The following is a 25,936-nucleotide window of genomic DNA, read 5'->3' on the forward strand; positions in this document are numbered from 1 at the left end:
TCTGTGTCCACTATTCCAGGTGCCGTCACATCAGACTCTTAGGATCAGCTCTGAATATCCTTCAGAAACTGGAATCCCAAGGCATGAGTGAATGCCCCTGTGCCACTGCATCCTCTGATTTCGTATCTAGGGTTTCTTCTACTCTGTTCCTCCCATCCCAGTCCTGCCTTAAGATCCATCTCCCCTCACGTGCCCACACCTGGTCTGGGCAAGCAGCTCCTCTGGGACACAGGCTTCTCTGCTTCCGCAGAGAAGGCCTGGTGCAACCCACTCGTCTGGGGTGGAGCTTGGGGATAGGCCCAAAGTGGTGGTTCCTGCAAGTGTGGCCCCTCAACCAGCAGGGGCGACATCGCCTGGGGAAGCTGGAGAAGCACGCGTTCTCGGGACCCGCCCCAGCCTGGCTGAGTCAGAAGCTGGGAGCGTGGGGGCGCAGCCATCTGGGCTTCAAACTCGCCTTCTAAGTGATGCTCTGTGTGCTGAAGTTTGCAAACCACAGTTCTAAGGAACTCAGAGAAAGAACGGGGTGCGTCTTGAAGAGTATAAGCTTTGTTTTCAGAGGTACCTCCTCCAGGTGAGGCCATGGCAAAGGAAGGATTGGGGGCCACCGTGTCCCCTAGCGGTGTTCCAGGGGATGTGGGTGTGTTGGGATCCCCAGGCTAGTTCACGGACACAGGTGCAGCTCTTTCCCCATCACGCCAGGCCGGTCAGCATCCAGTCGTCTTTGCGGATCTGTTCCTTATTACCCGCCCTGGTCGTGATTTCCAGCAAAAACTGCCCGACAGCTGCAGAAGATGAAGAATCTTCCTTAGAGCTTTGCACGCCGGCGCCTGGCTTTCAGGGCCTGCTGTAGATTGCCGATTAGCCGCCCTGAGCGTATTCTCTTTCTGCGAGGCTCCTGACGTGGTTGAAATCGACCTACCGACCGATCCTTAACGGTGATTGGTCCGCCTGCAGCTGTGCGATCTCCCAAAGCCGTGTCTTCCCCCCACCCCACAAGCCATTGCGGTTTCCCACAGGTGAGAGCGTTTCTCACAGGGCGGCCCCTGCTTGGGCAGCGCCGTCTCCACCCGCTTACCGCCGGCCATACGGTCGCTGCTCCTGCAGAGAGGTGCGCCGCCTCCATCCCGAATCTTCTCTGGCCCAAGAATCCGCCTCCCGTCTGCGCTTGGGTTCCCCAGAAAGCAGAGCCCGGGGCTGAGCTTGTGGGAAGATAAAGCTCAAGGAAATTGAGTAAAAGTCACAGCAAGACTAGAAAACCCAGCGGGCTGCTCAGGTAGACGGGGTATGATTGAAAAGGAAGCATGAGATCCTCCGGAGAAGCCCACAGCGGGAGAAACGAGAGAACATTTTTCGCGCCCCATGAGAGCTCGCCTACAGGCTGTTCCCAGTCTTGAGCCTACAACTGCCGTGGTGGTAAGTCCCTTTTACTGCGCTGCGTGTTTTCTTTTCTTTTCGGTGCTATTGGAAATATACCAGAAGGTTTATCATAAGGGTTGCCTTATGGAAGCTGCTTCTGTAATGGGCCAGGGTGGGTGCAGCATCGCTCAGTGGGCCGTGCAGGGTGCCAGGCTGATGGGATTACAGTTCTTGTGGGAGGCTGTGTGATGACTCGGGGAGAAATCTCCTCTAACAGGGTCGCCTGTGTTCTCAGACCTGAGTTCTCTCTTCCCTCCTTCTCGTGGGAAACGGGCAAAGGTGGACAATCCAAGTGGTTTTATTGCTTTCCTGCTGGGACCCAGAAATGTAAAGCTGCTGTTTCAGCAGCTAGAGTTGGATTTTGTCAGATATGCCAAAAGGCGGATTTCAGCTAAGGGGAGATGATTGTCGCCCTTGTCTGGGTGAGATTGTGTTCCATGGCCCTGGGAAACAGCAAAACCATGGGCAGCAGGGTCCAGTGTCTGCACCAAGGACTTTATAACAGTGGCGGTCAGCTTCATAACTTGTCAAGGAAAAGATCATTCCCACCTGATTTGAGCCTTTTTTTTTTTTTTTTTGACTTCACGTAAAAGGTGTTTGATTGTTTCAAACTGGCCTACTTCTGACCTCCATGAAATCAGTGCTTTAAAAAAAGAAAAATAGCAATTATGTAGACAGGAAGACTACAGGCTGTTCACTCAGAAAACGCCATGGACCTTTACTTTATAAATTATCATCATGTAAGTCTTGGGAGTTAAGAGGTAGGCTGTCCTTCCGCCACGGCTTGGTTGATTTGATTTGATCATTATGTTTTCTGAGGCTTCACTGTAATATTACCTAGCTACGGAAACGTGTGTGAATCATTCTGAATTTGTTCATTCATGTTGTGTGCGTGTCAGACACAGTTCTGGGTGTGAGGGATACAGGAGTGAACCCGAAAGAGAAAAGACTTCTTTCTTGGGTTTTATTTATCTTCATTTTGACTTCAGCTTCCTTTCAAACAATTCATCTGAGAATCTAACCGTATTATAATTTCTTTGTAACCTAAATAAATTTTCCTTCAGTTGTCTCCCCATATCCAGACCCGACGTAACGGGTTATTTCTCAGAGTCTCCCGAAATAGTGGTCTTGAAAGCCATCTCTAAGTGAGGACTTAGGTTCTAAAGGAGATTGCTTTGGATTACCCGTCACTGCTTTTCCATTGATCTACTGTTCTCTGCTCTCTACTTATATTAATTATTTTGCTTTGATTACAGAATCACATGAAAACTTCTTTGGTGTCTTTAAAATAAAACGGCAGTTAAGAACCACGGGTCCCCCCCACCAGCCCCTGATAAAGAGTATTTTCTGTTGTAGTTTAAGAACATTTTTACAAAGTAATTCACTGAGTTGCCCAACTACAGAGGCATCCCTGAATTAATTTCACCTTTGCTGGTCTGGACTCTACCACTGGATTTATTTCCTCACCTGTTCTCCAGACGTGACACTCTCTTGGTAAAGAGGTGTTGAAATAAGCTGCCCAGCAATCATCTTGTGGTCCTCTTTATTTCATTTCCTAAGATTCTTTGCCATTTTCATCCTCTTGTTCTGGCCAAGAACCAAAAATAAAATAGTTTCAATTTTATTTTGGATCTCATTAGGAGAAAAAAAGTCAGTATAGAGCATTTACCAGTATAACCGGTCATAGGCAAAAGTCTATTCCCAGGGAGTTTCTGATGAAATAATGCAAGATACCTAATTTTGTACATAAACTGGAAATATTAGGAAGAGAATGCTGGCCGAATTCATGCCCCTTTCTAAAATTCTCTCCGTGGTATTCTCCACTTATAGTCAAAATATCCTCTTTCAAGTAATTTTTTGCACCTAAATTAAAGGCATTTTTAATGATATGCATATCCGTGTGTGTAAACCACCCAGTCTCCCCACCACCCTTCATCCATATAGAGAGTTATACAAAGACATTAGTTACGGGCATGTACATTTTGGAAACATATAGCTATGAAAAAATGAACGTTTATAGTAATCTGGCTTTAAAACCCTTCCAAGGTAGAGATTTTTAATAAACTTTAAAGATAATGGCATGAACATTTTCCATGAGAGCGCACTCTGACCATCTCGTTGGCATTTTCTGCTGATGAAGTTCGTGTTTTAAAAACAACTTTTAGACTCTATATGGCTTACCCAATCCTTAACGAAATATTTCATTCTTGAATGTAAATTTGAATACTTGTTTCACTTAAAGGTTGCTTTGTAATTAAAATTTCAGTATATATATATATATATATATATATAATGTATATATAGTCTATATATAATATATATAATAACCAATGTATATCAGTATATAATATGTATTATAACTAATTATATCTATACATTATATGGGCTGCATATATTATATATAATGGTGTATATGATAGCTAATATATATCAGTAGATAATACATATTATAATGAATGTTATCCAGATAACTACATATATATCTATATAAAATCTTCCAATCTTACCTTTTCTACAAAATCTTAAGGTGAATTGCCAGTGATGAGCACAGCAGCTGTTAATCAGGAGTCAGCTGAAATAGCTGTTCTTCAACAACCTAGGACAGAGCTAATCTCCAGTTCTCAGATACAGAAAAGATTGGCATAATCACAGAAAGCAGGAAACCCTTGGACAAAGCCAGACATCGGTTAAACTTTCAGCACTTGACAGATTATAAAAGGAAACTTACTCCGGCTCCTAGAGTTATTAGAAGATCTAAGAGATCATGCTGGCAAAATTTGAGCAGCACTCTTAAGAGAAGAGACAGGGAGTATAATTAAAAGGATCATTTCCAAAGAGGTCCAGGCTTCTGAAGCACCTCGTTTAATTAAAAGGTGAAACTGCTGTTGATTCAGATGTACAAAAGTTAACATGTTGGGTAGAAGCCCTGTTCTTGTTAACCGTGGAGAACATGACGGGGTTATTCTTCTGAAAATCTTGGTAGGGAAGGAGATTTTTAAATTTTGAGAAATCAAGTGCAATTTGTAGTGATGGATGTTGACTTACTGTGGTCATCCTTTCCTCATTTATACAAGTAGCAAATCATTACGTTGTGCACCTGAAACTAATATAACATTATATGTCAATTAGGTCTCACATTTAAAACAATCAAGTGAGATTTCATTTGTAGAGGCGTTGATAAAAGAATGTTGACCGAAGAGTCCATTTCCAAATGCATTTCAGGAGAATGAGTCAGTGAAATACAGTGCATTTTAAAACACTGTTGAGTAAAATAGTCTTGCAAACACGTGACCTTTCGTTTTCTCTGATTATCATTTAAATATGTTTGATCATTTTTAAAGGATGGCTTGGGAATTCCTTGTCTGGTGCTAGGGAAGGATACTATCTTTTATATTACCGTATGGGAACTGGAAGCTTTGTCATCTCTGTCTCCCTAGCTTTTTCCTTCCTTCTTTCCTTCCTTTTCTCCAATAATATTTATTTAATAAACTACTGTGTATCCTAATACATTCTAAAATTTGAAAGGAGAAACTTGTTTAAGCCACAGATACATCTTTATGAAATATTTTGCTTTCCCCCTCCCACTCTAGGACAGAGCTTTACTTAATTTTATTTAGCCAACTCTTTTAAACAAAGCTGGATTTCTAGCTTAAGAGCAAACTTGGGGTCAGGTAAAACAGATGGGCAAGGGAACACACAGGCCTATCAACATAAAATGGGAGGAAGGCTGTTCTTAAAGATACCTGGGGTATGAAAAGTAGTTGAAATTACATTTTGTGCACTCCGTTGAAAGGGTCAGAACTTACATTTTCAGAATGGCTCTTCATGACTCTGGTTGAACACTTTTTCCCTAGAGAGGGCAGATGGAGCTGTGCGAGGCTCACTTCTACCCACTGATCTGTTGAACTGGGATGGGGATGGGTGGCAGCTTTTGTTCCTTTGACTTTCTTCCTGGGAGATGTGGCCTGATAAGTGTTTTATGAACCTTCCCCTGGGGCAGGATTTGGGAAAGGCCGTGGAGGGCCCCACTCTGCTTTCTGACTCAGGCCAACTCCTCCAGAGTAAGGTAGGGGCACATTCCTATCCATCCTGCCAGCCCATTGGATGTTGAAGCCTTAGCTGGTTCCCCCCTTCCCCAGCGGCGTCCCTCCAGCTGTGTGGTCAGCCCCATCCTTTCCATTCTTCTGTCTGGTCTCAGCAGGTACCTCGAAGTTAGGTTCTTGGTGTTCACAGTATTTTTTTTTTTAATCGAAGTATAGTTGATTAATTATTCGTTTAATAATAATTAACCATATTAGTTTCAAGTGTGCAGCATAGTGATTCAGTATTTCTATAGATTATACTCCATTAAAAATTATTACAAAATAATGGCTGTAATGCCTTGTGCTGTACAATGTATCTTTGTTGCTTATCTATTTTATACATAGTAGTTTGTATTTCTTAATCCCCAACCCTATTTTGCCCTTCTCCTGTTTCCCTCTCCCCACTGGTAAATACTAGCTTGTTTTCTATATCTGTGAGTCTGCTTCTGTGTCGTTATATACATTGGTTTTATTTTTTGGATTCCATATATGTGATATCATATAGTCTTTTTCTGACTTAGTTCACTAAGCATAATATTCTCTAGGTCCATTCATGTTATTGCAGATTTTAGAATTTTGTTCTTTTTTTAAAAATTTTTATTGGAGTATAATTGATTTCAGAATTTTGTTCTTTTTTATGGCTGAGTAATATGCCATTATATATATATGTGTGTGTGTGTGTGTATGTATATATACATACATAAACCACATCATCTTTATCCATTCGTCTGTTGATGGATACTTGAGTTGCTTCCATATACTGGCTATTGTAAACAGTGCTGCTGTGAACATTGGGATGCATGTATATTTTCCAACTAGTGTGTTTATTTTTTTTCTGGATACATACTCGGGAATGGAATTGCTGGATCATATATGGTAGTTCTATTGATGATGTAGTTTGGAATTAAATTCAGTTTTACTTAAGTGACGTGGAGACGTGACCCACTCCCTAAAACCAAACCTCTCATGTATATGTTTCCCTTTGTTCAAAAGACAGCAACTCTGTTAAAACTGTTTTTATCACGTAACTCCTGGCATCAGAAAGTTCTCCCAAGTAGAAAGAAAGCAGTTCTTGGCAGGACCAGGGAGAATTAACTCCAGCTTTGTTTCTGCTTCTCCCTGAATTTTAAAGTTGAATAGATGACACCATCGTCTTCACACCCTCATAGCAGACGTGACGTAGCCCTTACCGTATGACTATCACTGCTGTAGTCAAACCCTCACTGTGAGCCCACGAAGTGCAGAAAACTCGTGACCTAGAGGGACGATGTACACTTCTCAAGCTCACACAGTCATCAACTGGCAAGGCCACAATCAGACTTAGGATCCTTTGATTCCACTCTCCATGGTCCTAACTACTAAACTAATTTTATGTTCATAATCTCCCACTAGGGAGTAGATAAATGCGTTCTCGTCATTAAATAAATAAATGTTGAGAACACAGCATCAGTGAAATTGTAGATAGCAGAGCTCTAGCCACCAGAGAACTTCAGGAAAGGAAACGCTGCATTGAGTTTAGACCAAACATGATCACTCATTAGTGAGGTAATAGGCACAAATGCAGAGAAAAATGTCTCACTGAAGTGGAAACAAAAGCCTTCAGCTCCTCCTCTCAGTAAGGAAGCCAGGATTTAAAATGGATTTAAACTGCTCACCCATGCATGACTCGTACAATGCTTGAGGCAGTCATCCTTACGTTGACGTATTTTCCAAGAAAAAGGTGCAATTCACGCAGGTATGTGGGGAAGTTGGAGGGGAGGTTGATGTTTTATTTTAGAATATTAAAACAAAATAGATATTATATTATGACTGCCACAGTCATATAATTCAAGGAGGAGAATCATCCTTCAATGATTTGATGAGGGGTATTCATGGGTGTGGACAAAAGACCCTGCATTTTTCCAGTCACCTTGAACATGGAAACAAGAATCCTTTTCCTAGCCACGTTCTATTCCCCATGTGTTTTGGGGCAGTGGTGGGTGGGGAAGGGTGGGGAATACATGAAAACATTTGTAGAGATATTCTGTGATCAACGACATTTTTAGATTTGAACTAATAAAACAAAACAAAACTACGGGAAGCTATTCTGGTTCAGAAAGAACAGACCGTGACCCAGTTCTTTAACCCAGGTGAGGAAACCCGTGTCCTGGAGTCCAGACTTGCCAAAGGACACGCTTTCTCCCTACTGATGCCGAAAGCTCGACCTCTGTGCGCCGCTGTCGAATCGAATCTCAGAGACAGGGTTTTGGTGAAGTAGAAAAGAATAGCTTTATTGCCTTGCCAGGCAAAGGGGGACACAGCGGGTTCCTGCCCTGGAAAACTATGTGTCCCAACCCAGGGGAGATTGGTGAGGAGTGTGGCAAGGGTTCAAGGGTGGGGTGTGTGCAGGGCCTTTAGTCCTCTAATCTGGTCACGGGTAATCTTCTTGATGACCACCTCTGGTTCCTTTAATGTAGTCTCAGGTGGTCTTTCTCTGGTATGAGGAATGCTGACCTCTTAAAAGGGTTTAAAGACATTGTTTTGTGTATCCCTTGAGGGGGAACCAGGACCCTGCCCCAAGGCTGCACTATTGTTTGTTGACTGCTCCTGTCTGCACCCCCTCCCTTCCTGGACTAACAACTGTTTGAACCTGCCCTTTGAAACTCAGGGAAGGTCATAGAGTCTGGAGTCAAGAAACGGGGGTGGGCAGAAAGGATACCATGCCCGGGAGCCCCACGGGGTCCTTCTCGGTTTCACTACTGTTACCCGAAGACTGGGTTCACGTCTTGGTGAGTGTGGAGCCCAAAGACACAACCAGGCCAAATTTCAGGAGAAGGAAGGATTTATTCCTTGCAGCAAGTAAGGAGAGCACCCGGGGACCTTTCCCCAAAGCCTGTCTCACCAAACAGCAAAGCTGGAGACGCATTAAGCTAAAGGTACCTGCATGTTCATGAAGGGGCTTGAGCAGAGGGGAATTCAGCCTGGAACTGGGACAAAGACTGTCCAAGCTTTAGTTGATTGAAGTCCCCTGGGTCAGAAAAGGTCCACATCATCATCCCTTAGGTTCTGAGCAGTCTGGGGTCTCAGTGTGAAGTTAACCATCCTCCACCTGGGAGGGGACCTTTGTTCCTGCAGAACTCAGAGATGGATATCGGATTGTGATGTGTATCCCTTGAAGAACCAGGACTGTTTTATCGCTGAACTATCGTTTGACTGCTTTTCCTTTGTTTCTGCATTCTTTTTCCTCTTAAGCTCATTGATTACTGAGACCTGTTCAAGGACGAGCATTGTGGCCAGGCTTATATCACAAAATGACTTAGGCCAAATATGGCTTCTCTTATGTCAAGAAAGCCATGCCTGGTTCTCTGTCTCCAAGGACCCCCTGCCTTATCTGCTTACACTACCACCAAAGCCCAAAGTAGACATTCAGAATCGATCGCCTGCATGTCTGCTGCAAGTGTGGGATCTTTCGTCATAGTGAGAATGTAGGTGATGTTCTCAGGTGCCATATTCTGCGTAGTGTATTAGTCTTAGTAGAAAGAGCCCGAGTTGTACCCTGAGAAATTCCCCCTGGGGAATTCAGTTCCTCCATTCCTTGCTCCTGTATTTCTCCAACACCAGCAGGATCTAAGGAATATCCTAGTCTGTTGCTGCCATTTATTTTTAGGAGACAAATAGAACATCTAGAAGGGAGAGCGTGATGACTTGTGTCAACTGAAAAAGAAAAGTGCACAGCCTGAAAAGTTGAGAGTTATGTTTTATTTGGGGACCTTAATGGGGACTATCGCCTGGGAGACGGTGTTTCTCAGATAGCTCTGAAAAGCTGTTCCAGAGAGGTAAGGGAAAAGCCAGGATATACAGGAGTGTTTGCTGGGGAAAAAAACCAAAACAAATTAAAACAACAACAACAAAAAACACATGTAGTTGAACATCAAAAGATTACTGCTGGGGGCTTCCCTGGTGGCGCAGTGGTTGAGAGTCCGCCTGCCGATGCAGGGGACACGGGTTCGTGCCCCGATCCCGGAGGATCCCACATGCCGCGGAGCGGCTGGGCCCGCGAGCCATGGCCGCGGAGCCTGTGTGTCCGGAGCCTGTGCTCCGCAACGGGAGAGGCCACAGCAGTGAGAGGCCCGCGTACAGCAAAAAAAAAAAAAAAAAGATTACTGCTGGGCTTCCCTGATGGCGCAGTGGTTCAGAGTCCGCCTGCCGATGCAGGGGACACGGGTTCGTGCCCCGGTCCAGGAAGATCCCACGTGCCGCGGAACGGCTGGGCCCGTGAGCCATGGCCGCTGAGCCTGCGCGTCCGGAGCCTGTGCTCCGCAACGGGAGAGGCCACAGCAGTGAGAGGCCCGCGTACCGCAAAAAAAAAAAAAAAAAAAAAAAAAAAAAAAGATTACTGCTAATAATTGCAAAAAACCAGACCTCTCAGGTTAATGATTTTAGTCCTTTTCCATGTATGGGAAGAGTCTAGGCAGGTTGAAATCATTCCTTTGATATGCATCTTAACTATCTAGGGTCAGTAGTATCCTGTTTTTCTCCCACCAGGATTCCCCTCAGGGTACCGTAGCTGATGACCTGATGGCCACAACATCCTTTGTTTACTGAAATGGCAGACAACCGTTTTTTTGTCCACATTTGAATAAGGTGAAACTGGATTCACTGCGCCTGATGATCTGAGAGGCTTTCCAATCTTACACATTACCCATCTCCTCCTCGGGTGGGAATCCTGTTCACCTTTCCTTGCACTCGGCTCTCTCATAGCAGGTGACATTTCTCTGTCATTAAAATGCACAGAAGAAAGACAAAAGCATGTTACGTGGACTTCACTTTTTGTTTTTCCTGGAATCTGTCCAGATTTTCAGCAAACGCCATGGGAAAGGAGCCCTGAGCTTATGCTTAGAACCAGCAAATTTCACCAGCAAAACAACCGCGGTGCTTCCTTCACTGTTTCCTTGACTTTCTGACCGCTTTTGATTTTGAGGTTTGATTTTGTTTTTATGTAGACTTATGTTTTAGAAAAATTAAGCAGAAAGTACAGAGAGTTCCCCTTAGAACCCCCTAGGTTTGATTTTAATGATGATGGAATCTTTTCTTTTCCTGTAGAAAAAAATAGAAAAGAAAGACTAATCCTATTTTCCACCAGGGTGGAAGAGGCAGTTGGCATAGCTATCAGATGTTTGGCACCTGGAGTGGACTTTTATCCCTTCAAGTAGGAACTTTGTCCCCCAGGGGGTCTTTTCCTTGTCCCAATTTACCGCTAGGTTGGACATTTCTATTATTATGGTTTCCCAAGAGTGTCTTTTCCTCCCTCTTAGCCATCATTGTATCAGGTTTCATGTCTACAGACCTTTTATGACCCGATGGCAATTTCTCAGTAATTGACAGAACCACCTGTAATATCAAGTTATTGTCATTAAAAACACTCTGTTTCCATGGCAGGAATTATTACATTTTGCACAGAGGTGCTTCCCAGACACATAAGTCATTGGAGGCCAAACAAAAGAGCAAATAAACCACTTGGCATGGGGTTTTGGGGGCAGTGGGTGGAGGGTAGGGAGAAGACAGAGAAGCAGCATTAGACAGGGGAACCTTTTCAAACTCAGGCCACAAGCTTCAAACTCCAGGCCAGGGAGAGTCATTATGCCCTGACCGATCCCAGCCTGCTTTTTCTTTTTTCTTTTTTTTTTTCTCTCTTTGGTACGCGGGCCTCTCACTGCTGTGGCCTCTCCCGTTGCGGAGCACAGGCTCTGGATGCACAGGCCCAGCGGCCACGGCTCACGGGCCCAGCCGCTCCGCGGCATGTGGGATCCTCCCGGACCGGGGCACAAACCCGTGTCCCCTGCATCGGCAGGCGGACTCTCAACCACCTGCGCCACCAGGAAAGCCCTAAGCACGCTCTTTTGAGTGGCTATATTGGTCTTGAAGACTTGCCAAGCCTGGCATGATTAGCAAGACATGACTGTCCCGATATAAAGGGAGCTGCAGACCCAGAATGACGGTGCACATTTGCAGCTTTGAGGCAGCATGGGGAACGTTCTTTAAAACCAGGCCTGCGGGCTCAGGGTTGTCAGCCACACAAGGAGAAAAACGTGGACCCTGGTCTCCACTTGGGAAAGAAGAATTATAGCACGTGCAAAAGTAGATTACGAGCACATTGCCATCTTCCAGGGTCAGGAGTATCAGAGATGCTTTCACCTGTGGCGTGCATCCTAAACTGCTTTGTCAGTCCCTGTCCGTACCTTTTACTCCGTGCATTTGAGTTTTTCCTAAAGCCAGGGACGAGCCATGCTGGAAGAAGCAATTTTATGTCAGAGACCTTGTCCTAGCAGAAATCCCGATCCCTGGGAATTCTACCAGAGTGGTTATAAAGTGAAAGCTCCATGGTGAAATGAAATGAAATCATGGAGACTTATAATTACGTAGCCACTGAAACAGGAGATGATTCTAGGGAAAATAAACATGTTCCCATTTTGGTCTTCTTTTTCCTTTTAAAAATGGCATTATTGGCTCAGCTGGGGAATGTATTGTGAAGCCCGTGCTGTTTCCTCACTTACGTCTTTTGTAATTACATTTTTTTGTGGTTATTTCGGCCCGTGATTCATAAATCATCATTTACAGTTAACCAGTTCTTCATCACAGAGCACTTCCAGTGGACAGAGACATTGTGTTTGTTGTCATACATAAAGCACTGTCCTCTGCCAATATATACATATGAGGAAAACCTTGAACTTGGAATAAAAATGTTGCCTCCAGGCCTCATCAAGATTCAAGTCCAAACTTCTTCTGTAAAGGACCAGATTGTAAAGTCTTTAGGGTTTGCTAGTCCAGGAGCCTCATGCTATGTATCTGTAGGTGAAAGCAGCCCAGACAGTGCAGAAATGAATGAGGTGTGGCTGCATTCCGGGGAGCTCAGAAAAGGTGCCGGCCGGGTGTGTCCCCCCCGGGCTGCAGTTTGCCAATCCAACCCCTGTTGTAGCCCCAGTATAGAAACTAAATGTCCCTTCAGGGGCCACCTCTGAACTTCTGCAGTGACTGGCTTAGAAAGACTCTGGGAAGTTGAACTCTTTGGGGTCATGTACTGGGGTGGAATGGCAACAAGTCTAGCTAATGGTTACTAATTACTTCATAAGCAGTAGACTGGGTCCTGAGACTTAGGTCTCCCCCCAGGAATACAGAGCAGGTCTTACAATTATTGATCCCATTATACAGACTGAGAAGCTGAGGCAAAGCAACACTGAGTAGTTCTTTCAAAATCACACAGGTGAGAGGTGGCTGTCTGTGTATAGAGATAGGAGAGCATGAGGGGCGGAGGGAGTAGGATTTCATCCACGACATTCGATGCCCAGCGAACATGATGGACAGAGAGACCACAAGCTGTAGGTTATTTCCTCCACACTAGCCTGTCCTTTGGAATTGTTTTTCTAGCTAAGTTGGTAAAGTTTATCATTATGATCATCTCTATGCATATATACAGATATGTATGCATATATGTATATACGCATGCATATCTGTATATGTCTCTTTTGAAAACTTATTTATTTATTTATTGATTTCTGGCTGCGTTGGGTGTTTGTTGCTGCACGCAGGCTTTCTCTAGTTGCGGCACGCAGGGGCTACTCTTGTGGTAAACGGGCTTCTCGTTGCGGTGGCTTGTCTTGTTTCAGAGCATGGGTTCTAGGCGTGCAGGCTTCGGTAGTTGTGACATGAGGGCTCAGTAGTTGTGGCGCACGGGCTTAGTTGCTCTGTGGCGTGTGGGAACTTCGGGGACCAGGGGTCGAACCCATGTCTGCTGCATTGGCAGGTGGATTCTTAACCACTGCATCACCAGGGAAGCCCCTATATGTCTCTTCGTGTGTGTGTATATATGTGGGTGTATATATATTGTATTTACAAGAAGTATTCTATAGTTATTCCCATGTGGCCTAATTGCTAAATTTTATTTATCGAGCATCATTGTGACTAAAAGAGCCTTGAGTGTTATACAGCATGTGACATATATATATAAGTAGATATGTGCATGCACATATATGTGCATATATGTCTCTACGTGTGTATATATGTGTGCATGTGTGTATATGACATCTATTTACAAGTATTATTCTATTTATTGTCATTCCCATGGGGTCTGAATTTACTCATCATTGAGACTACAAAAGCCTTGAATATTTAAACAGCATGTGAGTCTGGAAGTGGGAAAAAAGGTATCAAGTATTTGACCTTAATATTCCCTGAGTATTATTAGTCTGAACAATTTGAGGAGAAAATCCTGGTGGGCAGGTACACATGCACAGATATGCATATACAGCCACCTAAATTTCCTACTGGGGGGAAAGGCATGAATTGTAACTCAAGTGATCAAGATGAATTGATGCCTCCAGGTTCCGTGAACTCTTTAGTAAAATGATTCTTGAGGAAAATTCCTCCATACGTCACTAAATAGCTATGATTTTGGTATCTCTCCTACAGCTTTTCCTTTTTTCTGTTTCTCTTTAATTATGTTTATGCCTCTGAGTATGTATTTATCCATGTCTTTTCATCGTGTATCTATTCATTGTCTAATTATAATAAAATGGTATAAACATAATGCATACATTCATAGTATACTGTTTTCCCTCTGAATATTTCATCACAAATATTGTCCCATGTAACTGAAAATTCCTCATAAATCATGATTTTTGGGGTGTGTGGGGAGGCGCACCAGGTGGCACGTGGGATCTCAGTTCCCTGACCAGGGATGGAACCCGTGCCCCCTTCAGTAGAAGTGTGGAGTCTTCACCACTGGACCAACAGGGAAGTCCCCATAAATCATGATTTTCAATTTTCACAGTTTTGTCCATAACTTGTTGGCCATAAATTATTTGGTCATTTAGAAAAATTATGTGATATTAAGGGTAACTTATTTTTGCTATCATCATCAAAGCCATAATTGTTTATTTCATATCAGGCTCAAAAAACACTGATTATTGAACTGTTTGCATTATGTTGAAGGAGAAAGAAAGAGATGGTGGAATTTAAAAACAATAGGGTAGGACTTCCCTGGTGGCGCAGCGGTTGAGAGTCCGCCTGCCGATGCAGGGGACACGGGTTCGTGCCCTGGTCCGGGAAGATCCCACATGCCGCGGAGCGGCTGGGCCCGTGAGCCATGGCCGCTGAGCTTGCGCGTCCGGAGCCTGTGCTCTGCAACGGGAGAGGCCACAACGGTGAGAGGCCCACATAACGCAAAAAAAAAAAAAAAAAAAAAAATAGGGTAGGTTAAGGAAATTTCTCCACGTTTCTAACTGAGAGTGTTTCGCTTTTGTGTTGTGCTTTAAAAGGTTATACATGTGTTTATTTGCTTTTACCTCTCCAGCTACATTTTGCCATCTTTGGGATCCTCCTCTGTTTGTGCACTGCGATTGAAATTGAAGTGTATTTGTTCAGAACACAATGACATTCGTTTGTCAGTTGCTGAGGGCATCATGGCTTGAAAAGGGAATGAAGTAAATAGAACAGAGGGAAGGAGTTCTGTGTTCCAGGAGTGGCTTAGCACATTATGGCCTTGGAGGGTGGTATGTATTCAACAGATTTAAAAATTCCTGATCAATGAAGACAAAGTTTTTTTCAGTTGTGGGCGGCTTATCCACATCACTCAGTCTGACATGGCCTCAGTGCTAATTTGAGTGCTAATATAAAACCAGATTAGGGCTTCCTGGTGGTGCAGTGGTTGAGAGTCCGCCTGCCGATGCAGGGGACACGGGTTCGTGCCCCGGTCCAGGAAGATCCCACATGCCGCGGAGTGGCTGGGCCCGTGAGCCATGGCCGCTGAGCCTGCGCTTCCGGAGCCTGTGCTCAGCAATGGGAGAGGCCACAACAGTGAGAGGCCCGCGTACCGGAAAAAAAAAAAAAAAAACAAACCACACCAGGTCAAGAGAGTCCTTGAGGGTTTGAGTTCAGAGAAAGTGCACATGGAAGTTAGTATATTTATTTCTGTTATGCACTCATTACATATGTGTATACACATATGCATGGCAATATATTATCTATATTATCTACATATTACCCCTGTATCTGTGTATATAAAATGCATGACGAGCACCTTTGATGATGTGTGGTGAGGTTCTGCACCCAAGCTCATCTCAACTGTTTACGATGATCTTAATGAAATTGCACTATCAGAAACATGGCCTTGCAGTTGTTGGTTATTCTGGCTGGTCTCAGAATTAAAGGGACATGAGACAGATTAACGGGAGAAAATGAAGCGAAAGTTGAATAACATGTGTACATGGGTGAGACCCAGGGAAAGCAAAATGGCCCTAACCCTCCCTTTAAGTGTCATCTTCAGCTAAAGACAAAAGAGCATATTGGGGAGAGTGGTTTGGGACCTCAAAGGGGAGGAAGGCGGTTCCCATGGAGACAGAGAAGCCAACGTTTGTAAACAAGTGTTTGCTGGGCCTGCAGAGACAGGGGGACACGGAGTGGATTCTGGTCTCCAGGCCCTGCTGGGTTTCCCTCACCCCACCTGGTCCATAGTCTTTGCAGACATATTTGGTGATGCTCTATTCCAGAAAGAGCCCCTTTATCTAAATTATTTTAGGCAGCTAAGGGGGTGGTCACCGTTTCTTCCTTAGTCTTTTGGGCCTTTATTGTATTCAGCTCAAAATAATCCACATGCTGAAGAGACATAGTGTAGGGATGGCAAGTTTTGCTGTCCCCACACAGTCTTGGCAGTTGTTCCCTTATATAGTAAATGGATATAAAGAGTCTGGGGACTTCTGTGGTGGTCCAGTGGTTAAGACTTTGCCTTCCAGTGCAGAGGGCGCAGGTTTGGTCCCCGGTCAGGGAGTAAGATCCCAGATGCCTCGTGGCCAAAAACCCAAAACATAAAACAGAAGCAGTATTGTAACAAATTCAGTAAAGTCTTAAAAAATGGTCTACATCAAAAAAAAAAAAAAAAAAAAGCCAGTCTGAAAATCTTGGCCAAAAATCTGGGGGAAATCCGGGGGAAGTAATGCCTTTCTCAAAAACTATGTGAAACAGGGAAATAAATCTTTCCTATCAGACCCAAATTTTTATTATTTTTCCTATTCCACAATCAGTTGGGCTCTCATACCCTGTCCCAAGCCCCCCGATAAGCAGCAGTCAGGACATTGAGCTGGAAATAAAAAAGGGAGATCATCCTGAGGCTTTGATTTTCCTGCAGAAAAAGGTTTTAAACTCTGAGAAAGGAAGTAGAATGCAAAAACAGATGTGACATTTACGTAATGAAACGGAAGACTGAGAAGAATTGTGGATAGTTCATTGTTTTAGCACATTTTTCTCCTCCGCCCCACCCCTCAATTTAGTCCCCTTGGGGTGACAGCCCACACTGCTTAAGCCTGAATCCTGCCTGCTTGGGTAATGCTGTTTCCTCAACTCTCAAATGCTGGGAGGATTAAATAAATTAACACAGATCAAGTGCCTAGAAGCCCTCGTGGACAGGGCCATCCATCACTATGATACGTAACCCAGAGACAGGCATCTTGGGTCACGGAGCTTCTGCTAGTGCTGGATGTTTGTCTTCAGTCTCCCAGCACATACAGTCTGAAGGAAAAGACAGCCTCTGAGCAAATGAGCACGAGGACAGCTACTGTAAATTTGAAAGGGTTAGGAAGTTTCTGGGTGATGGCTGTGTACATAATGGGGGAAGCTAAGCTGACCTCTGGCGCCTGAAACGTTCAAGAGCTGGAGGTCCTTAGTCACACCCACAAAATGCCAAACGAAGATATTTTGGGCTGAAGAGGAGTGTGTTTCTTACCAGGGAATAGTAAGGAAAAAAGAGTTAATCCTATTCAGCTTCTGACATTGCAAACGAAGGGGATGAGAATATGCCACCCCCAAACATGCCACAGTGGCATAAGGATTATTGGGAGCTGAAAGCAGTTAAGAACAGTAGACACAGGATGTCCCTGGCAGTCCTGTGGTCCTTGGGCAGGGAGCTAAGATCCCACATGCTGCGCTCCAGGCCAAAAAAAAAAAAACAAAACAAACAGTAAACACAGGAGAAACTCTGCCCTCTTCGTTTCTGCCCCAAAGCAGGCCATATGTTATCTTTATAAGGGTAACACATTTTCCTTTGTAAAACTCTTCTTCCAGATGAGGAGAACAACTCTTAATCCTGGGAGATGACTCATTCCTGCAGAGGGTACCAGCTTGATTCTGTATAACAAACCTTACTAAACAACCCTTAAGTTTCCCTCAGATATTTACCTTCCCATGTATTACCACCCCCAGAGGTTAAAACTCTTCTTTCAATATCTAGTCACTTATCCACAGTTTATCGCCCTTGGTTAAAATTACATAGATAGATAGATAGATAGATATGGACTTCCCTGGTGGTCTAGTGGTTAGGACTCCATGCTTCCACTGCAGGGGGCACAGGTTCGATCCCTGGTTGGGGAACTAAGATCCCGCATGCCACACAGTGCGGCCAAAACAAACAAACAAGATATATATATTATATATATATAAAAGCTCCTGGGTCTAACTCACTCTTTGGGGTTTTCATTTCTTTTCTGTGAAGCTCCGTATACAGGTAAAATTATTAACATCAATAAAATCTGTATACATTTTCTTTTGTTAATTTGGGTTTTGTTGGTTTAATTTGCACGTGCCAGCTACTGAACCTAAAAGGGTAGCAGAAATGTTTTCTTCCTCTCTTACAGGAGGAAGAGAGCTGGACTAATTATCTTTGGTCTGTCGTGGGTGTCCCTGTGGTGAGGGCTGTGATCATTCCCCACCCCCAACACACTTGGAAAGACTGGGCTAGCCTTCCTGGCGAAGGGGCCAGTGGGAGGACAGGGTCCATAGTACCAGGAAGGGTAAATTCAGGCCAAGCCAGCTGGAGAGGACTACCAGATCCTGACTGGGGCTGGAGTGACCAGGTCTCCACGTTTCCATGGAGAATGCCAGCAGGGCAGTAGTGACCTGGCAGATACTCAGAATGCACTGCCCAGGAGACCATGGGAGCCAGAAGAGGCTGTTTCCAGGCACCTTGACTATTCCTGTCCATCCTGAGCTAGGATAAATTCTCTCTCTCTCTCTCACACGCACACGCACATGCACACATGCACACACACACTCCTAGATACTCATACAGTGGTGGTGTTCAGAGAATAGACCATCGGGAGGGAGGGAAGAGACCCCCCAACACATTCCAAACTAGATTGGATTAAAGGATAATTTTCCTCTGCAACCACGTGGGTACCTGCGCATATATACATTATGATAGAATATAGCATGATATAATACAATATGAGAGAATAAAAAGGATATACTTTTTTGCTGAGTCTCCTAGTCCATTAAAGAGTGCAAGAACTTTTGAGGAAAACCTCATTGATTTTCTTTTTTTTTTTTCCTAGTCTAGTAGAGGCCGTCCTTGCACCAGAAGGACTGTGACCTCTTCCTCTTAGTATCTCATGTGCCTGGGACAGGGTTGTCCACAGACCAGAAATGTGTACATCACCCAGGAGGCTGTCAGATGTGCAGAATCTCATGCCCTGCCCCAGACCTCCTGAATCAGACCTGCATTCTAATGAGATCCTTGGGTGATTTGTATGCTCATCAAAGTTTGAGAAGCGCTGCTCTACCTGGTGATCAATAATCGTTTGCAGAAAGAGTGAATAAATGTATACAGGAATAAATAATTGAATAATTGGAGCAATTAAGAACTAGCGAATTGTATGTCTTTTTTTTATAAATTTATTTTTATTTATTTATTTTTGGTTCTGTTGGGTCTTCGTTGGTGTGCACAGGCTTTCTCTAGTTGCGGCGAGCAGGGGCTATTCTTCGTTGCAGTGTGCGGGCTTCTTATTGCAGTGGCTTCTCTCGTTGTGGAGCACGGGCTCTAGGCACGTGGGCTTCAGTAGTTGCAGCACGTGGGCTCAGTAGCTGTGGCTCACGGGCTCTAGAGCACAGGCTCAGTAGTTGTGGCACACGGGCTTAGTTGCTCCATGGCATGTGGGATCTTCCCGGACCAGGAATCGAACCCATTTCCCCTGCATTGGCAGGCGGATTCTCAACCGCTGCACCACCAGGAAAGCCCCTATGTCTTTCTTTACTCTTGTTTAGAATGCTTAAATTCACAGGCTGGGTTGCTGGCTTTTGCATCAGGCTTCTCTTAAAGAAAGGGCTTCCTATTCCCCACCAGGCTTCTTTTCCAACTGGACCACTTGGGCGGTGGTGATGGAGCTGGGTGCCTTCTCTGAGCCTTGTCATCCGACACGCAGATGAAGGCTCACTCAGCTCACTCTATGAATTTTAACTGCCGGTTCTTACAGAATCTAGTCCTTAGAATTTGAGCATTGATGACCCTGTGACATGCTTTAAATTCCCTTCTCATAGCTGCCTAGACTTAGAATCGCCTGCCTTGGACTACTTGCTGTAATAGCTTATGTCTTGTGTTTTATTTGGTGATTGCATAATAAGAGGGCCCATATACTTGTTTGCTGACACCTAGCAGGGTTTGTTTAATGCTGTGGATTGTTTTGATTTACATACAGCTTCCGAGTATCAATTGCTCTGTTCTTATGAGCTTTCCATAATTGTTAAGCATGTGAGATATTTTATCAGCTGTACACATGGGAAAAAACATGAGTCTCAAACTTAAAAAAAAAAAGCTGCTTTTTTATTGATATATAATTGATCTATAACATATTAGTTTCAGGTGTAGAACATAATGATTCAGTATTTGTATATATCGTGAAAGGTCACCATAATAAATATAGTTAACATCCGTCACCTCACATATTGTCACAAATGGGAGTATTTCTTCTTTCTCATGGCTGCATAATATTCCTCTGTGTGTGTGTGTGTGTGTGTGTGTGTATACCACATTTTCTTTATCCATTCACCCATCAATATACACTTAGATTATTTCCATCCATAATAGTTAGTCTTGACCTGTTATTGCGATGTCTTTAGCAAACGCCTCTAAGATGTCCTGAGGTTATGCACAGGCTCCCGTGCTTCCTAGTTGGGCGGTCCAGGTTGAATTTCCCTCTTTACTGGTGATAGGGCTTAGAACCCTGACAAGTCTATGGTAACAATGTGATCTCTGCTCTCATTCTTACGTTCAATCACCTTGGATTTCATGAGGTTTGTTGAGCAACTAGTAAGAGCTGGATATGAAGGATGTACCAGTGAGGAAGGTCCTGCCACTGTGTCTGCGGTCCTCACGTTTGTGGGGAAGATGCTCTTCTAAATGACCAGTACTGAAGTGTCACACCTGACAGCGGTGGGTGTGGAGTGCCCCGGGAGTGGAATGGCAAGGGCTCTGAACCACCCCCTACAGACGCGAGGGGGCGTCGTTGCAGAAAAGGGGTCATTTAGGATGGACTTGAAACGATCAGCCTGGATTCTCCTTAATCCTCTCTCGCTGGATTCAGCCTGCACAGGAAATCCTCATCACTTTTCCGTCAGACCAACAGCTCAAGTGACTTACAGTCCACAGAGCCATTTGAAGTGGGACTCATGTTTAGGTCATTTCACTGTCCTTGTCCCCAAGTGAAGAAAGGCTGATTTTAAAAAAAAAGACAAAGACTTCCTGGGTCCCGATGATCATGTTAGGAAAACAGCCTTGTCCAGTTCCTTTATTGATAAGTGCATTCTGTGTATGTGTTACTTAGTCACTTTGCTGCACAGCAGAAACTAAGACAACATCGGAAAGCACCTCTATGCCAATAAAAATTAATTTAAAACATATAAAAATATAAAGTGACAGTCTTACTCAAAAAAAAAAAAAATTAAAAGTGCATTCCAGGGGCTTCCCTGGTGGCGCAGTGGTTGAGAGTCCGCCTGCCGATGCAGGGGGCACGGGTTCGTGCCCCGGTCCGGGAGGATCCCGCGTGCCGCGGAGCGGCTGGGCCCGTGAGCCATGGCCGCTGAGCCTGCGCGTCCGGAGCCTGTGCTCCGCAACGGGAGAGGCCACAGCAGTGAGAAGCCTGCGTACCGAAGAGAAAAAAAAAAAAAAAAAGAAAGAAAAAGGTAAGGATTGAGGGGACAGTGTATTCAGGAAGAATTGATAGGCATAAAGGGTATGGAATGCACTTTTTTTTTTTTTTTTTTTTGCGGTACGCGGGCCTCTCCCTGTTGTGGCCTCTCCCGTTGCGGAGCACAGGCTCTGGACGTGCAGGCTCAGCGGCCATGGCTCACGGGCCCAGCCGCTCCGCGGCATGTGGGATCCTCCCGGACCGGGGCACGAACCCGTGTCCCCTGCATCGGCAGGCGGACTCCCCACCACTGCGCCACCAGGGAAGCCCTATCCTTACCTTTTCTGTATCACTTGAAGTGCCTTTTTCTTGTATCTTCCCAGACAAGGGGAATTGTTCCCTGTAGTAGAAATGGTGCCTTCTTTGGTCAGTACTCTGAACCTCGTCCATACTTACTTTTTTACAGGACCAAGCAGTGAAGCTATACATTAGTAGTAGCAGCAGAAAGCAAACTTCAAACAGAACAACACATAAAATGGCACAACAAGAAAAGTGTCACTCAGCTCTGTGGCAGTGGATGCAAAAAGCTTCACAATGATGTGTAGATGCATTAAAAATTTTTTTAAAAATTATTTTTGGCTGCGTTGGGTCTTCGTTGCTGCACACGGGCTTTCTCTAGTTGTGGCGAGCGGGGACTACTCTTTGTGGCGGCGCGCGGGCTTCTCATTGCGGTGGCATCTCTTCTTGCTGAGCACGAGCTCTAGGTGCACGGGCTTCAGTAGTTCTGGCATACTGGGTCAGTTGTGGCTTGCGGGCTCTAGAGCGCAGGCTCAGTAAAATGCGTGCAGATTGCAAACAGCTGAGTCTGGGTCCAGGGGCGGAGTGTGTGTTCTGAGTCGTCTCTGGTCTGTGTCGAAGCTGCCCCAAACTCGCTCCTTTAGCTTTCTCGTTGCCGGACACCTACGTCTCTGTAAATGTTTGTTTCTCCCACTGAGGAAAGAAATTTGTTGTTGAGATATAGTGGCTAGGAGAGTAGTCCAATGAGTCAGCTAAATAGAGCTGATCAGAGACAGAGGTTGGGAAATGGTTCAGGAGATTTGGAAGAGAACAGTCCCGTCGATGGGGAGTGGGAAGATAAATGTCTGAGGTCCACACCTCCATCGTTTTGAAGTCTTAAAGAAACAGGCCCTTGACTTTTTTAAGTATAGCTAACCCATCAATCAACCAAACAAACCAACACACAGACTCCAAACTGACACTGTTCTGTCTTGTGTCAGGAGGAGACCATTAAGAATGTTTACATTCACCCCTTAAAGATCTTTTGTTTCCTCTAGAGCTATATAAACTCACATTCCTGGGTATTAATTATAGAATATTCACCCTGGAAGGCGTTTTAGAAAACTTGTTACTCGGGCCTGCCAGTTTACAGAAAGTTAAATGTAGTTAAGTGTTAGAATGAATGTAATTTGTAGAGATACACTGGCTGTGTCAGAAGATATGAATATCTCTTAAGGTGTGTGGTAGATGGGGCCACTTTCCTCTCTAGGAGATGATACCCATATTTCCATAAGCCATCATAGAATGTTGCCATCTGGCATTTCTATAGGGGTTTTCTCTGATTCATTGTCTTGGGGTCAGTGGTCTATGAATAGAACAGTGACGTTTAATTAGGTCCCATTTGTTTATTTTTGTTTTTATTTTCATTAGGAGGTGGGTCAAAAAAGATCTTCTGTGGTTTATGTCAAAGAGTGTTTTCCTATGTTTTCCTCTAGGAGTTTTATAGTGTCTGGTCTTACATTTAGGTCTTATGGAGTTTATTTTTGTGTATGGTGTTAGGGAGTGTTCTAATTTCATTCTTTTACATGTAGCTGTCCAGTTTTCCCAGCACCACTTACTGAAGGGGCTGTCTTTTCTCCATTGTATATCCTTGCCTCCTTTATCAAAGATAGGGTGACCATATGTGCATGGGTTTATCTCTGGGCTTTCTATCCTGTACCATTGATCTGTATTTCTGTTTTTGTGCCAGTACCATACTGTCTTCATTACTGTAGCTTTGTAGTATAGTTTGACACCTAACACAGTATTGTGAAGCAATTATACTCCAGTAAAGATCTATTAAAAAAAAAATAGAGCATTGAAGTCATAGGAGTTAGGAAGTAACAGAATGGATTTCATTCCACTTTGAAATACCTGATGTGTGCTAGTAAAATGGATAGCTGAGTTTTCAGGGATACGGTGATTGCTTCTTTCTCAAGCACTGGTGTCCTGCTACCTGTGCCCACTTGATATTGGTGAGTTTTCCATACGTAGACGTAGGGCATGGTTTTTTTTACCCGTGGCACTGCCGACATTTGGGGCTGGATCATTCTTGGTTGTTGAGGGACTGTTATGTGCTCTGTGGGGTGTTTCATAGCAACCCTGGTCTCTACTTACTAGATGCCAGTAATACCCCTTTCCCATCAAGTTATGTGTCCAGGAATTGCCAGGTGTCCCAGGGGGAAGGGGGCACAATCATCCCCAGTTAAGGACCACTGGTTTCAAGCCCCGCCACCAGCCCTCATTTATCTTGTTGGAGAACTGACATATGAAAGCAAACAAACAGCAATGAAAACTTGAGAAAGTTTGGAGATCTTTTCCTAACGTAAATTGCGCACCATGTTTGCTCTGCAGAGTGTAGACTCTGCCTGTACTCTGTGTATGTGTGTTGGGGGGTGGTGGGTAGTATAGTCTCTTTTCTTAGGTAACATGTGGAGGAATCAGAGCTATAATGTGTGAATTATTCCAGCAATTTAAGTCCGAAAAGGAGCACTTGACAGGAAGTGTTGGATGAAACTGGACAGACATGACCAGGATGCCCCAAGCTAGGACTAGGTAGGTCAGTACCAGGGTGTGGGTCATTCCTCTGGCAGACATGGCCAGCAGCATCAGGTGGGCTGACTTGAGAGGGAGAAATAGATATTCCTGACCCCAGCCTCACATTCCAGAACAACCAGTTCTACCACCAGGAAAAATTATAGTGGGGGCTTATGTGTTTGCCATCTTTTCTTTCTGCATTCAGCTTCTGTCAAATGAGCACCTTTTTTTTCTTTCAGGGGAAGAATAATAGTTGGATAATCTCATCCACAGTGAGCTCTTGTGATAAAGCATTACTTCTTCCGGGACAGAGTTTGGAAACAGTAGTTCAGGGCGATACTTACCAAAGGTTAGGTGAACTGAAGAAAATATTTATCGAGTCCTGTCAGGGAGGAAGCACATTTTACCCTTCTACGTTCTTCTGACCGGTCTAAGAATTAAATGGACATGAGACAGATGGACAGGGGAAAGTCAAATTTAATTATGTATGTACTCCCACTCACATGAGATTCAGAGATCCCACATTCCGGAGAGGCTCAGAGACAGAAGGGTCAGAGGAGGTCTGTGCACCGCCCTGGGTGAAGGAACGGGATGGGGCCTACGCTTCCAAGGACAGGAGGGTCATTCGCAGGATGAGAAGAAGAAGAGTGGATGTTGGGTAATTAGATGTTTGCCCTGCCAGGTAGATGGGGCTGCTTAGCTAACCTTTATCTCTGGGAATAACTCTTTGGGGGAAAAAAATAAACCACTTAAATTATTCTAAGTAGTTAGGGAGGGGTAGTAGTTCCCCTTGAACCTGCAGGGCCTTGATTGCCTCTGGCACAAAATAATCCCCACGCAGAAGTGGCACAGTTCGGGGAGGCTGAGCTCCTGTAGTCCCTTCCCACGTACCTGAAAGGCAGAGATGACTAAAGGGTGGGAATCTGAACAGCAGTGGCATGCAGTGGGGGTGGGGTGGATTGCGTAGGAGCCAGAAGCATCTTAGGTTAGCGCTGGGTCCACCTACACCTGAGGATGAACGTAAAAGAGAAAGGTGGGCAAGCGGGGTGGGGAGGGAATCTGAACCAATTGGATGATCTCAGTGAAGAGTCAGTGTTTTAAGCTCTAAACTCATCTTCTCTGCACTTGCCCACTAAGACCTACAGCCAGTACGTGGCTCCTGTTTCTGTTCAGATTACTTTGTAAAGAACTGTTGTGTATCTGGTCCCAATTACTTGTACGTTGGCTCCTCTTCTGCTGCAGTATAACAAGAGTTGTTTCCCAGTTGAAAAGGCTTAGGTCTGTTTTGGATGTGAGTTCCATTCCCTAACTGTGTAACGGAGACGTATCTGCCTGTTGTTTTCAGAAAGGGAAGCAGACAGGGTAAAAGCATGGTCAGTTGGGGGTCATGTGTTTCTGTATAGAAGTAGTTCGCTAACCCACTGATGCCTAAGTCCGTTCTCATGGTGTAAGAACACATGTTATGCTTGGACGTGTCCGTGATGGATTTTGTCCAGCAGTGTCTCTCCTGCTGAGGAGGTGAGAGGGAAGGTGGGAACTACACGGTTAAGACAGAAGTGCTGGCTCAGCCAACGGGACCAAAATTGGTCCACGAAGCAGGTGGTTCCTTCCCAATAAAGACCTTTGTCATCACAGACAGGATCTAAGCACAGAGCAGGATAA

At 44.5% G+C, this 25,936-nt stretch overlaps 1 protein-coding gene across 3 annotated transcripts in view; it reads left to right on the forward strand.

Annotated features, from left to right (window-relative positions):
- Positions 1-360: 360 nt before the first annotated feature.
- The window catches only part of LOC309796428 (uncharacterized protein), a 201,155-nt gene continuing 175,579 nt past the window's right edge, over positions 361-25,936 (forward strand). For all 3 annotated transcript variants that reach the window (XM_082609512.1, XM_082609513.1, XM_082609511.1), the window contains exon 1: positions 361-1,413. In XM_082609512.1, the coding sequence (XP_082465638.1) occupies positions 1,360-1,413 (54 nt within the window). In that variant the 5' untranslated portion in view covers positions 361-1,359. The remainder of the gene's footprint in view (positions 1,414-25,936) is intronic.

The sequence above is a fragment of the Mesoplodon mirus genome (genome assembly GCF_964341445.2).
Source record: "Mesoplodon mirus genome assembly, chromosome: X".
NCBI classification, from domain to species: domain Eukaryota; kingdom Metazoa; phylum Chordata; class Mammalia; order Artiodactyla; family Ziphiidae; genus Mesoplodon; species Mesoplodon mirus.